This window comes from Daktulosphaira vitifoliae, unplaced genomic scaffold (genome assembly GCF_025091365.1).
Source record: "Daktulosphaira vitifoliae isolate Bord-2020 unplaced genomic scaffold, ASM2509136v1 Scaffold_1, whole genome shotgun sequence".
NCBI lineage: Eukaryota > Metazoa > Arthropoda > Insecta > Hemiptera > Phylloxeridae > Daktulosphaira > Daktulosphaira vitifoliae.
Window position 1 is genome coordinate 35038903 of NW_026099572.1, and position 14496 is coordinate 35053398.

At 26.4% G+C, this 14496-nt stretch overlaps 1 protein-coding gene across 1 annotated transcript; it reads left to right on the forward strand.

Moving 5' to 3' along the window:
• Positions 1-9730: 9730 nt before the first annotated feature.
• LOC126893681 (menin) lies at positions 9731-12680 on the forward strand. Its single transcript, XM_050664088.1, has 6 exons — positions 9731-10688; positions 10766-10918; positions 11004-11249; positions 11321-11528; positions 11594-11879; positions 12101-12680. The coding sequence occupies exons 1-6, from the start codon at positions 10247-10249 to the stop codon at positions 12581-12583; spliced, it is 1818 nt and encodes a 605-aa protein (XP_050520045.1). The 5' UTR covers positions 9731-10246; the 3' UTR covers positions 12584-12680.
• The last annotated feature ends 1816 nt before the right edge of the window (positions 12681-14496 follow it).

A 14496-nucleotide genomic window follows, 5' to 3' on the forward strand; every position in this document is an offset into this window, starting at 1 on the left:
CGAAGCATCCAGACCATCGGATGGGTCTCTTCGGAGACCGGGTATCGTTTTCTTTTTTATATTATATTTATGTAATGAGCTATATTTTATTAATTATTTTATTTCATTTTATTTTATTGTAAATTAACTTAATTTTGTTTATGTGTGGAGAGCACGTGTTTCCCTTTTCTTCTAGCCAACGCTAAGGAGCGAGTGTCCAGACCGCTCCTGGTGTTCTTCATTAATTTCCGATTAACATTAACGGATGTGTTCCAATACCGTCCGTGATGTTTGTAATATTATTTATTTAAATATTTTTTTTTATTTGTATTGCCTTTATTTGTAGACATGGTTTTTGATGCATTCGCATTTTTGTCCATGTTTAACTTAATTTTCTTTTTTTAACAATTAAATTAAATTTCCTTATTAATTTCAACTGTAATATTTATTTTATTGCGCGAGTAACTTAATTACTCGCGTGTATTTATCCCTATTCGTTAATCTAGACACGTGCTACGGTATGTTTTACATATCAACCACATACAACTTTGATTGTCATAATTGTGTTCTATAAACCACGAGGCATTATAGTAATTTATACATATAACGACATATTAACTTAGATTATACTTTTAATTAACTTAAAATTAAATTCCACCTATGGTCCGGTAATCATATCTGATAGGTATGACACCTCGCCTAGGTGGTGGCGACCCTTGCTACTCTAGCTAGTCGTTATGCAAGTGGCAAACTACGTTGTTGTTACAGGCCGAATTACTAATCTAAAAGCCCGCTTGCAAAGTAATAGTAATAATTTCCTAGTATCTTTTGTTGTTTGAAAAGATTCTACAATTGAAATATTGAGAACTTAATTAATTTTCATGATTTACTTTAACTAAATGAACCAATCAATACAAAGTTGTTAAAAAGATTTACTCAATTTTACATATTATAAAATTTGATTATATTTGTAAAAATCAATTGTTAATTCAGGAGAAAAAACAATCATTTTTTTCAGAAATGATTTATATAGCAACATGTTATAAAAATTTGTAATATTATATATTACAAATTTGTTACCAACCCAACCAAAAAATTTGAAATGTTATAGTCTAGTAGTAGCACACACTAATAGAGTAAAAAAATATTAAATTACAAAGTAAAATGATATATTTTTGTAATTGAAATTTTTGTAATATCAAATTATCATAACAAACTTGATTCATCAATAAATACTTTGAAAACATGAGAAATGAATGATTTTAATTGTCTAATGGAGAACATGGGATAAGTAACTGTTCGATAAATTACAATTTTTTTTTTTTTCAATTTTTGAGGGTAATATCTTCAACTAGATACGAATTGTAGTCATTTGACGTATCGTTGAAAAAAGTAGGTCAAGTTAGAGCAGAGAAAATAAATGATAGTCACAAAAAAATATCTTCTTAGCTTTGCATCAAAGCTAAAACTTAAAATATAGTAAAATAATTTTGATATGAATAAAAAATTTCTTCTCGCGAGTGGCGACTACAATGATGGAATCCTTGATCTTTATTGAAGTTATTGAATCTAAATGAGATAAAAATTAAAGCAGTTGAAAATTTATTCTAACTTAAAAAGAATTAAGAAAAAATGCAAAAAATTCATTGCAATACGCAGGAAAGAACCTCGTACACCAAGCTTGTAAAACACAAGTTTTACCAACTTTTAAAGTTTCTTTAACTTTGATGTCCGTTTTCACCACGAAGACAAGTCCAGAGGTCAAATTTTTTTTTTTTCAAATTAAAGTATATTACATTAGCTTTAATTTCAGATATATACAAAATTGTCAGTCTTTCCGGAACATTTTCAAAAGTTAAGTTGAAAAAGTTCTACTTTCTATACGCATTTTAATAGGTTTGCACCCATCCTGTATAAAGGGAAAAGGTCCAATTTAAAAAAAAAGTATGTCGAATGAAAGAGGTATATATAAAGTATTTATTATTAGAAAATATAATTGATTCATGCATTTTTTAAAAAGTTATAGCATCATAATGTTAAAAAATGTAAAATATAATATCAAGAATTTTTTCAAAAAAATAGCATATTTTTGCATACGGTAGTCATTTTCACCATGAAGACAAGTCCAGAGGTCAATTTTTTTTTTTTTAATTAAAGTATATTACATTAGCTTTAATTTAAGATATATATAAAAGTGTCAGTCTTTCCGGAACATTTACAAAAGTTAAGTTGAAAAAGTTAATTTTTCGTAAAAATGTTACCATTTTGAAACTCTTCCTGTGGGCTGTTAAAGGGTCAAATGTTCACAAAAACATATAAAATGATAGGTAAATATCTAAGGTATCTATAAAAAAAAAAAATTATATTGATTCGGTCTTTTTTAAAAAAGTTATTGCAATTTTAAGTAAAAAAACCCAGCACAGGGGAGTCGCGGCACAGTGGTGCTGTGGTATAGTTGGATCAAGTATAATGATATCTGACAGTGATTAAAATCACTATATAAAAAAAAAACGCTTCGATGCAAATCTTTAGATAGTGTTTAATTTTAAAAAATTGTTGGATTATTCCAAAAGCTACATGATCTGCTAGTTCCTTATTAATATCCTGATTAAGATAAAGTATGTCAAATGAAAAAGGGATTATTAAAAAATATTATTTCTCATAAAAAAATTATGTTGATCCATAAAATTTTCAATATGTTATGGCATTATAAAGTTAAAAATATAAATAAGAATTTTTTTACAAAAATGGTATTTTTTTTTATTAAACTTGATGTCTGTTTTCACCATGAAGATAAAATAAAGTCCGAAATTTTTTTTTACCATAATAAAGTATATTACATTAGCTTTAATTTAAGATATATATAAGTGTCAGACTTTCCGAAACATTTTCAAAAGTCAAGTTGAAAAAATTAATTTTTTGTGAAAAAGTAGACATTTTAAATCCCCCCCTGTGGGCAATAAAGGGTCAGATTTACAAAATATATCAAATGATAGGTAAAGACATCAAGCAATTATAAAAAAAAAATTATATTGATATGTTCATTTTTGAAAAAGTTAGAGTATTATTAAGTTAAAAATATAAAAACTTTCACCACGAAGACAAGTCCAGAGATCAAATTTTTTTTTTTCAAATTAAAGTATATTACATAAGTTTTAATTTAAGATATATATAAAAGTGTCATACTTTCCAGGACACTTTCAAAAGTTAAGTTGAAAAAGTTCTACTTTATATATGCATTTGTATATTTGACGCCACTCTGTATATAGAGAAATGGTCTGATTTTCAAAAAAAAGGATGTCCAATGAAAGATGTATATAAATACTACTTCTCATGAAAAAATTGTATTGATCCATACATTTTTTAAAAAGTTATAGCACTTTAAAGTAAAAAATGTAAATTATAAAATCGAGAATTTTCACACAAAAATAGCATTCGGTAGCCATTTTCACCATGAAGACAAGTCCAGAGGTCAAATTTTTTTTTCCATAATAAAGTACGTTACATTAGCTTTAATTTATTATATATATATATAAGTGTCAGACCTTCCGGAACATTTTCAAAAGTTAAGTTGAAAAAGTTCTACATTCTATATGCATTTTTTATATTTTAAGCCCCCCCATATATAGGGAAATAGTCTGATTTTAAAAAAAAGTATATCCAATGAAAGATGTATATAAATACTACTTCTCATGAAAAAATTGTATTGATCCATACATTTTTTAAAAAGTTATAGCACTTTAAAGTAAAAAATGTAAATTATAAAATCGAAAATTTTCACACAAAAATAGCATTCGGTAGCCGTTTTCACCATGAAGACAAGTCCAGAGGTCAAATTTTTTTTTTTCAAATTAAAGTACATTACATTAGCTTTAATTTAAGATATATATAAAAGTGTCAGACCTTCCGGAACATTTTCAAAAGTTAAGTTGAAAAAGTTAATTTTTTGTGAAAAAGTTGTCATTTTAAATCCCCCCCTGTGGGCAATAAAGGGTAACATTTACAAAAAAAATATATCAAATGATAGGTTAAGACATCAAGCATCTAAAAAAAAAAATGATATTGATATGTTCATCTTTGAAAAAGTTACGGCACATTTTAGTAAAAAAAATTGAAAAAATTAGCGATTTTTAAATTTGTAATTTTTTTGGAGGTTTCCCTCATTTACGGGGAACGAGGGAATTTTTTTCAATTTTTGAGGGTAATGTCTTCGACTAGATACGATTTGTGATCTTTTGACATATTGTTCATCAAAATCGGTCCAGTGAGAGCTAAGATTGAGCGTTCACAGACACAAAAAAAATGAAAAAAATAAATATAAAAAAACACATCATAGTAAAATTAATACCTTCTCAGCTTCGCATCGAAGCTAATAAACTCATACATACATACATATGCATTTATGTGTCTAAAATTTATGTGCATTGTGTCTTTTGTAAGTATAACATGTTAAAAAGTAACCGTAAAATGGAAAATAAATTTTAGTACTCATGTTAAATGTAATGTAACTCGAAAAATATTTGTTTAAATGAAAAATTAAAAGATACATTTTTTGTTTAAAATTGTCTTTTAAATAACTTTTGTGCGAATATTTTTTTTTTGTAAGTTAAATATTTATGAGAAAATTAAAAAAGCTCATAGTATTGAACTTTTGCAAGTCTGTAAAAAAAAAGTTCAAATCCAATTGATGGGGACTTTTAGTATGTCATTATACATTTCTTAATTAAACTTTAAAAAAAAAAAATTGGCTGGGAATTTTTTCCGCCATTTGCCAAAATTACTCCTTCGTTGACTGGCCTAATAGTTTTGTATTCGTTTTTGTTGTAAAAATAAAATATTACCTTTACAATATTCACACCTTTGTGGACTCAGTACATTGCCGTTGGTTTTGTACATTTTCTGAAATACATCACAGTACCGTTCACAGCATATTGTACACGCTGATCAGCTACTTGCATTCCACTTCAATTGATCCCTTTAATATTCAACATTATCATCAGCCATTTCAATTAGCCGATAAGTATAATGCTTGTTCATCTTCATTTTAAGACTTACTCACATTTATAACTTATCATTTTTTTATATCAGCGCCATTATGACATTAGTATTAAGAGTCTTCCCAATCCATTCGGTGTATATAATATTTTATGATTCATGTATAATTATAATTATACATTTTTACATTATACATTTAATTGTTATAATTATATATTATAAAATTCATTCTACATTCATTCATACAGTCCACTCACCAACCTTCCTTGACATAACTGTCGAGAATCTGCGTGAATACCACCGGGCGCTGCGTACATTCTTACATAGATAAAAAAATTAAATGTTAATTTCACTGCTGACCTTAAAGTAAGTCACTCACTTACAACAGCGCAAAGTTTTGCGGGGCCCGGGGCAAGTTAGCCGTGAGGGGGCCCCAGTATTTATCTCTATTTCTTGATTGAATTTTTTTAAAAACCTCTTTTTTTTTTTTGCTCATCCGACAAAAAAGTAGTTACGCTTAAGACAAATTAATCCAATCGCGGGGCCCGGAGCAGGTACCCCACTTGCTCCGGCACTGAGTAAGTGTAATCTTTCTTTTGCACAAATAGGCTCTCGAAATCTAGCGATTTGTTTCATCAGCGATGGTCTTAATTTTTGAATTAATTAACCGAAGAATTTTATAATCATACGATAGTATTTAAAAAATTTGTCGTCATACATTTTAATTTTTTGGTAGAATTTTACGAATATTTTACTTTGTTCCCTATTGGAATTATAAGGATGAACTCAATACTTCTGTGTTTCTTTAGCGGGGCTTAAAAGATGCTTCAGCAGCAACTATTACGCGAGTAGTATTTGTAAAATTCTCAAAGTTCATTTAAAGTAAAAGAAGGAGTTTAGTTTAATGCAATTTTTACTTATATGTAATAACACAAAGTCTATATGACTTGTGGACGTTAAAAATTAAGGGGTAGTAACTTTTAAAATAATGACTAATTGTTTCAATATTAATATTTTGAGACAAGAAACTGAAAAAAGTTAATCTTTACGTATAGGAGGCGGCCAAGTTTTATAGTCCTAGTCTAGGACTCCTAGATGACAAAAACTATATTTATGTAAAGTGTTAGATTAATAAACGAAGTTATTTTCTTAAATAAATAAACTTAACTAATTTTATAAGTTTATTTGAACAATTAAAGAACAAATTTCACTTGTAATTTTAACTTTTAATGTAGCAAAATATGAATTGTATACTGATATATATTAAAAGCATTAATAAATACTTAGTTAAAAGTCTTAAATAATAATTAAAATAAAATAAAAAAAGTAGAAGACAACTGAATGAATAAAATATAAATTATTGAATTATTAACAAAAAAACTCGGCAAAACCGTTTTCAAGCCGTTCAGTGTGACATGAGTTAATATAACCGTAAGGTTAGGACCGTACGGCGCAACCGTCCTAGTGTGTCGGACCCTAAATTTGATAACTTTTTATACCTATAAATAGCGGTATTATATTTAAGTCGCGCTCCCACCACCAGCACCCACGAGCCGGCATTGCTTTTGGTGATTTTTTGTAATTTAAATCTACGGACAGGGCCGCATTTAAGGAGGAAATTGGTTGCACTTGGTCCAGATGGCATGTTTTATTTTCACACAAATGAAAAACTAACCTTATATTATGCTTAAAACTTACAAATTTTATGCATTGAACATCTATTTTTTCTTATTAATATTTTTAAATTTTTTCATAAAAAAAAAAAATTAATTTTCTTAAGGACGACACAGCTCATAAATACATAACTATCGTATACATGGGTTAAGCTTAGGGACTCTTATTTTTAAACTCTGGATACACTACTACTCTCGATAGACATTTGGAACCCCTGGCCAATTTTTTTAGGCGCAAAAAAAGGTCAATTCCTCTTTACAGAATTAGCTATACAAGTATCTACATAATTTAGAGAGTGAGCATTGCATAGTGATTAACAGGCTGTGGGTTGATTTCTTTGATACTGGCTTGTAAGCCTGATAATTTCATATTACTGGCATTTTGATATGACTAACCTCTCATGTCTTCAATATTAATATCAAAAAATACTGATGTAGTTAAGCCTTTACTTACCAAATCTTGAAACTTATAACCTGTATTGCCACCCTCCAATATGAGCCTACCAATAGATGTACAAAAAAGAAAAATATAATTTATCTGATCTAAAATGTTTTAGTATGACTTCTTTATTAACGAGGCCCCAATGTTTAAAGATTGTCCTATGATAAAATTTGTCATTAATAATACAGGTTATGTTCAATCTTTGGTAACCTTGATTTTTTTTTTTATTTTACATAACAAAATTCACGATTACCAAATATTCGAGTCCATACAGTGCTATTATATAAATTTACCCTCATTAAAATTTAAATCTGTGATTAGAATTATGTTTTCAAAACAAATATTATTGTTAAAAATATTTTTTAAATATTATTATAAAAACAATCAGAATTATTTTAATTTCGTATGAATATTACGTGACATTTACTGTATATAAATATGTTAAAAATAAAATTTTAAGTATTTTGAGTGAATATTCAAAAATTAAACTATAAATTTGAATATAATTTTAAAAAATATATTAAGATAAATATAATTATCAATGAGTTAACTTAACTGAAACTTAAAAATATTTTACTTTTAGCCATACACGAATTCAGGGGGTCCAAGGGGATAAACTCAATCACAATTTTGATTTCTCAAAATTACATTTTACTTATGAAGCTAAAATTGATAGTATTGCGCAAAGGAGGAAACATTTATGGAGCTTACCTCCTCTCGTAATGAATTTCAAGCTTATTTTAAATGTCTCAGAAAATCATTAAATCAATAATAATTTTTCACAATAATGTTACCCTAAATCAATTGTTAATTATTTAAATTAATTTAATTTTACATAGATAATTATTAAATTAGAAATAAACCCCATCACAAATTTTCTCTAAACTAACTAGTCAGATAAAATTAAAATTTTATTTATTTAATAATAATGTGTTCTATTAGAGAACTACAACTATTATACATATAGATTAATAAAAAAAGGTTGTAATGATTGTACAGTATTTGTTTAAGAGCAGGGTTTTATAAGTTTTAAATCTAGTTAACTAATGTATCAGTAAATATTCAACTATTTTTTTATTAAGAAATAAATTTTAAAAATATCTTCAGTTGCAATAAATTTGAATGATTGTTTTTATTTTTATTTGAAGTATAATTCAATATGCGTGTCAATAAAGTCGAAAACATACAAAATGTAGGGTAAAATTATATCCTAATTATGTTTAACTTAACTGTAAAATGTATAATTATCTTATTAATCCTAAAAAATGTAGCAATTTTAAAAATGTCTTTTAAATTTAATTAGGATTTCCGAGTTTCAACACTGTATACCAACATTATAATCTAAAATTCACTATCAAATATTTCAATGTGCATTTTTTAGAATTCTCATTGCCAAATAGTTTTGTGTTCTATACATGTCCTCGCTTTGGTCATTATAATTTTCTAGTTATAACATTGAAGTATTAATTAGTAACAAGCATTTACTAATAATTTTATAGAAGAGTAACATGTTTATTGCGATAATAAAAATGTTCTAAAAATCTTATTTTAATCAGGTAACTCTTTTTAAATTTGTTTTTTTACACTTAAATATTATCAATATTTGTTTTGTTTAATTATTCATTTTTATATCATGCGGATGCATGAAGAGTGATTATTTATTAGATAAATTAGTAAATTATTAATACAGTAACATATATAATTAAAATTAGTAGATTTTTTTTAAATTATCTTGCAAAACAGTGATAAGAAGTTACGTAAAGTTGTCAATCTCAGGATTAGCATAAATCCAAAATTAGGGTCGTGCTGGGTCGGCCTGTAATATTTATTTTACCTTTCAGACCGATTATTTTTGAACGGATCAGATCTAATTGGATTTGATTCTTTTTCTTAAGTTTGTTCTGAACTGAATCGGGCCTAAAATTGTATATATATATATTTGGTTTGGTTTGAGTCGAGTGAATAAAATAAATTTTGAATTGGGCTTAATTAATTTGTCTTTTATTTGGCCGGACCGGTCCAAAAGTTTACATATGTAGGTAGGGACGGATTGTGCTTTAAAAAAAAGTTGGGTCGAATATGGCAGTATTTTTAGCTGATCTCTGCTAAATAGTAAAAAAAAATTTGGAAGTGTGCATTTATAGCGTTTAAAACTTAGATGTTCTGAAGATCAAAAATTGTTTTACTATGTTTACAATAAAATAGACGTTCTACATCGACGATAAAGTACTTACTCACAATATTCACAAGACAAAATTAAAAAGAAACACAGTAATTATTATATACACAGATTACTTTTTTTTATTATTGATAACTATATTATTCGAAAAATATATATAATATTAATAATCATTAAAAAAAGAGAGTTAATATTTTTAATTTTAGTAAAAAGAAAAAGTTTATATTTATTTTTTCTATTTTATTTTGCTATTTCTTTCTTAATTATTTAAATTAAATCAAAGTATAATTTTATAGTTAAAATTTTTTAATGCTACTTAAAATATTTTTCATATATTACTATAACTTAAAGGTTGCCCTCTCTAACTCTAAAATCCTGGATACCACACTGTTTTAAATCCTAATCGTATCTCTTTTGACAATCTTTAGTGCAGCCTAAGCATATTGAATTAAATGCTTTTCGTGTAAATCAACTGCAAAAAAATATTAATAATACTTAAAACAAAAAATATTTACAAATAATAATATAGCTTACTATTACACAGCACATGCGTTTCTTCATGACGTCATAACACACGTCACGAATTATCAGCAGCGGCGCCTTGCATAATGTTTTTATTGTGTCGCGGTAACCGTATCAACAATAACAAAGACAGTCTTAGAATAATGTGACCGATGCGGTACAGACGAAACGAAGGCCCGTAACGTTTTTATTGTCGAATACACTGGAGATCTTGTAATCCGGTGTTTCTTCCAGCTACCGATTTGTGGTCGTTGTGGATAACTCTGTAAACGCGGTAAAATCAGAACGGTGAATAACGAATATTCGATTTAGACAAAAATCCGTTTTTGCAACTATTGGCACTAAATGCACAGTTCAAACTATAGAGTTGCTTGAACGTTACAGAATTTTCCTCTCCTATTACTTCGATATCAGTACTAGTCATTGAAGGTAACATTTTTATGTAATTCATACACAATGCCATTTAAGGTTTTCAAGCAACATGCTGACTTATTTCCTTTGGGCAATATACCCAATGTTGTGGAACTTTTTCGGCGTGAACTTGTTAAACGTGAACCAGATCTGTTGCTCCTCTCAGTGGTAGCTGGAGCAATTGAAAATACAATGACATGTGTGAGGCCAAGCATCGAAATACCAGCAGTAGCAACTGTAGAAACAGATATTGATATTGAACAATTATCACTTGGTTTACCAGAAATTGAATTACATATTATTCAAGCTCTTTATACTAAATTTTATTCAATTATCAAGGGTAGTGTGGATCCTGTGCAATTTGATGGCAATGGTTACGCTACTCGAGAACTTGTCAAAAGAGTTTCTGATATTATATGGAACACATTAACTAGGACTTATTATAAAGACAGAGCTCATCTTCAAAGCATGTACAGTTATTTAACTGGTAACTAAACTTTTACTTTGAAAAACTTTTATCAAATTAAAGTTGTCATATGAAGATTTAACATTTTTGTTTTTTAGGATCCAAATTAGATTGTTTTGGTGTTGCTTTTGCTGTAGTTGCAGGTTGCCAAATACTAGGTTATAATGATGTGCATTTAGCTTTGTCTGAAGATCATGCGTGGGTTGTTTTTGGTCCTAATGGTACTGATAATGCTGAAGTTACTTGGCATGGTAATTACTTTTAAATTAGTATTATTTTCTGTAAAATTAGTTATTTTATACAGTTGATATCTAAATAATATGTAAATAAATATAGGTAAAGGGAATGAAGATAAACGTGGGCAGAAAATCAAAGAATCAGATCCAGGACATGGATCTTGGTTGTATGTTAATGGCTATCCAGTTATATGCAATAGACATATGGAAGTTTCAGCACTTGTCAGCTCTATAAACCCCAGTATTAATCAAACAAGTGATGCTTTAGAAGTTGCTACACTACAAAAAAAATTATTATGGCTTTTGTATGATGAAGGTCATTTATCAAAATTCCCTCTGGCATTGGGTAATGATTTATTTATATAAATATAATATTATAATACGACATATATTTATTTTTTCTTATAAATTGTATAGGTAACTTAGGTGACTTAGAAGAACTTAACGCTACTCATGGAAGACCACCATGTACAGCATTGTTTGAAGAAGCTATACTAGCGGCTCAAACATACTATAACGATATGTTTGTATACCCCTACACATATCAAGGAGGGTACTATTATAGGCATAATATGATAAAAGATGCATTTGATAGTTGGTCAAAAGCTAGTCGGGTTATAAGCAAGTAAGAAAATTTTTTCTTAGCATATAAAATTTTAGAAAAAAAAATAATAACTTTAAATCATTTAGGTATAGCTTTAGTAAAGATGACGAAGAACTATACAAAGAAATGATGGATATTGCCTATGAACTTATTCCTTATTCATTAAAAGAAATGACTTGTGGTAAAAGTAGATCAATTTTAAATAATCCTCAGTGTTATGCTTATGTTTTATCAATTTATGATGGATTATGTCTGTGGGAGGAAGATGGAGCAACTCCTGTATTGCATATAAAATGGGCAAAACACTTCATCAATTCTATTTCTAAATTTGATGATAGTGTGCGAACTCGACTTATAATTTTAGATCCTAATGTAAGTCTTACTACTAATTAATTATTATTAAATGTTAAATAATAGTACAAATATAAATGTCAGGTTAACTTCATCAATTTACTACAGTTAATAATGTTTCTAATCTAGAGTTTTAATCTATTTTAATCTAGAGTTCTACATTTATATTTGATTACCATTCTTATATACTTTTTTTTTTTTTTGTAATTTTAAGCTGATAATTATATTTTCAAATTAAATAGGAGTTGGATAATGATAATACTATCAAACAAAATTATCATGACAATGGACTTAACAATAATAATCAACTAATTTCTAAAGATAATTCAAATACTACAGCACCTGTTGCTGTTGATGAAGTAAAATCAGAACTCCATCCAGGTATTGAAGCATTAACAGCAGCTTGTAGTGAACGTATTTTGAATAGAGAATTTTTACTACAAGGTGGTGGAGAACCCTTTGTAGGCAATATAGATACAGTAGTTCCGACTATTGTAGATTCCTCAGAACCAATTGTTGAACTAACAGCTCATGACGAACTTGTGACATCAGTTATATTAAGAAGTAAAAAGATGAGAGGTATGAAAGATTTGCTTGTGGCTAAGAAATTGAACATGCAAGCAATCAGCTTGCAAATGAGTGCTCAGTCACAAGGTGGTAAGCGACATGCTACAAGAGATACTACTGAACCAGTATCAAGAAGAAGTAGACGAAGTAATAATTAAATAAATATATTTTATTTATAAATTAAACGTAAGTGCAATTTTCTTTTTATAGTATGAACTGTAACAGAATATCTGTTATATTATTTTATTGTTTGAATATTTAAAATGATTACTAATTTTACTTGTTTCTTGAGTTAATATAAGTAATTTAAAATAATTTATATGTTAGATATATAACAATGGCAGAGGGTTGATTTAAAGTACTATAAATTAATTCTTTGCACTATTTAATTAATGTTGAGGGACACTTTATAAATTTGACTTTTTCCTATCTTTTTATTTTAAAACTTTAAGTATGTATAATTGTTTTTTATTTTTTTATTATTTTATCATTTTTTAATCACTATTGTTTTACTATTGATTATGTTTTCCATAAATAGTAATTATTTTAATGATCACCCTCTGTATTAATTAATTTTTGTAATTAATAATTTAAATTAAGTCTAAAACTTATCAAAGTGATTATTTAGCGTTACCATTTTAAAAGTATATTTTATTATTCATTAATTAAAAACTTAAGAGTCCTAAAATTTGTGATTAAAAAAGTTATAATGTAAATATGTTAACCTTTTTTATTGCATATTTGTATTTAATATAAATAAGGTTGTGTCATAGTATATTTTAAAAGCTGTATAATAAGTATTTTATTACCATGTTCCCTAATAATTAAAAATCTTTGTATGTTTTAAGATTAAGTTAGCTTATAATTATTGTTTATATTTGATTAAAAATAATGCTTGAAAATAATTATAAAAAACACAATTGAAATTTTGAATTTGCTTATAAACATTTCAATTTATTTATAAATTCTTGTTACCATTAATGTATTTTTTCAATCTTAATTATGATGCAAAATATTAATAACACAATTCTGATTTAAATATCCTAATTTGTTAATCTTAATACTAATTTTACAATTTCGCTTAAATATTACAAAAAAATAATAAAAGTTGAATTTGTGTTAATCAATAGTTACTAGTATTAAAAAATTTATTTTTAAATATTTGTAATTTAATTTATTTACTTTAATAAAAATTTCAACAATTATTTTTATTTATAATTCTATAAATCTGAATTAATTTAAATCAATTTCAAATTCTAGACGAAATAATGCTGTAATTAACATATTCCAATTTTTAATTTTTGATATTTATTTGAAAATCAAGTAGAATTTATAGCATATAGCTTGCAAATATTTGCTTTTATTGAGTTTATCTGATTTGTTTATTTTTGCTAAATATCTTAATTGAATCAGTATTAAATTTAATACTTTAAAATCAAATTATTTTGCATATAGTACATTTTAAAGTCATTTATTTTTTCTATACTGAGTAATTTTAGAGGTTAAATTACGAATAAAAAAATTTTCGTTTACTTATTGTTTTAATTTTATCTTAAAAGTTTACTAACAATTAATTTTTAATAAAACAATAGTTGCCAAAATTTTTAACATTCCAAAATATATAACTACAGGGTAGAAATACACTTGAGTTGGTCTAAACTAAGCCATATTATTTTATTTAAAAAAATAATAGTTAAAATATATTGTTTATTTAATAAGCAATATTAATATAGAATCAGTATTATGTATAAAACTTTAATAACTGTGATAAACTTAAAGATTTAAAATTTTATTACTACCTGCAACGTTATATTGATTTGTAAATTTGAACATATTTTTACTCAATAATGTGTACTTATTTATTTTATTCAACTATTGTTCATCAGAATTATTAAAAGTATTCAAGAATTTAGTGCACAATTGATACCGATTTACATTTTAACAATTTGGTTTTCTTATTATTTGTTTGTTACCATTTTATTTTAAATTGTTTAATTCTTGAAATAACATCACAAATTAATCTAAAGTATTTTATTTTTTTTGTGCGATTTTAATTAACCAATTCTACTAT

Coding starts and splice junctions, on each gene's coding strand:
- LOC126893681 (XM_050664088.1), top strand. CDS start 10,247: ATGCCATTTAAGGTTTTCAAGCAACATGCTGACTTATTTCCTTTGGGC. Junction 11,250..11,320: donor AAAATTCCCTCTGGCATTGG/GTAATGATTTAT, acceptor TAAATTGTATAG/GTAACTTAGGTGACTTAGAA. Junction 11,529..11,593: donor GCTAGTCGGGTTATAAGCAA/GTAAGAAAATTT, acceptor TAAATCATTTAG/GTATAGCTTTAGTAAAGATG.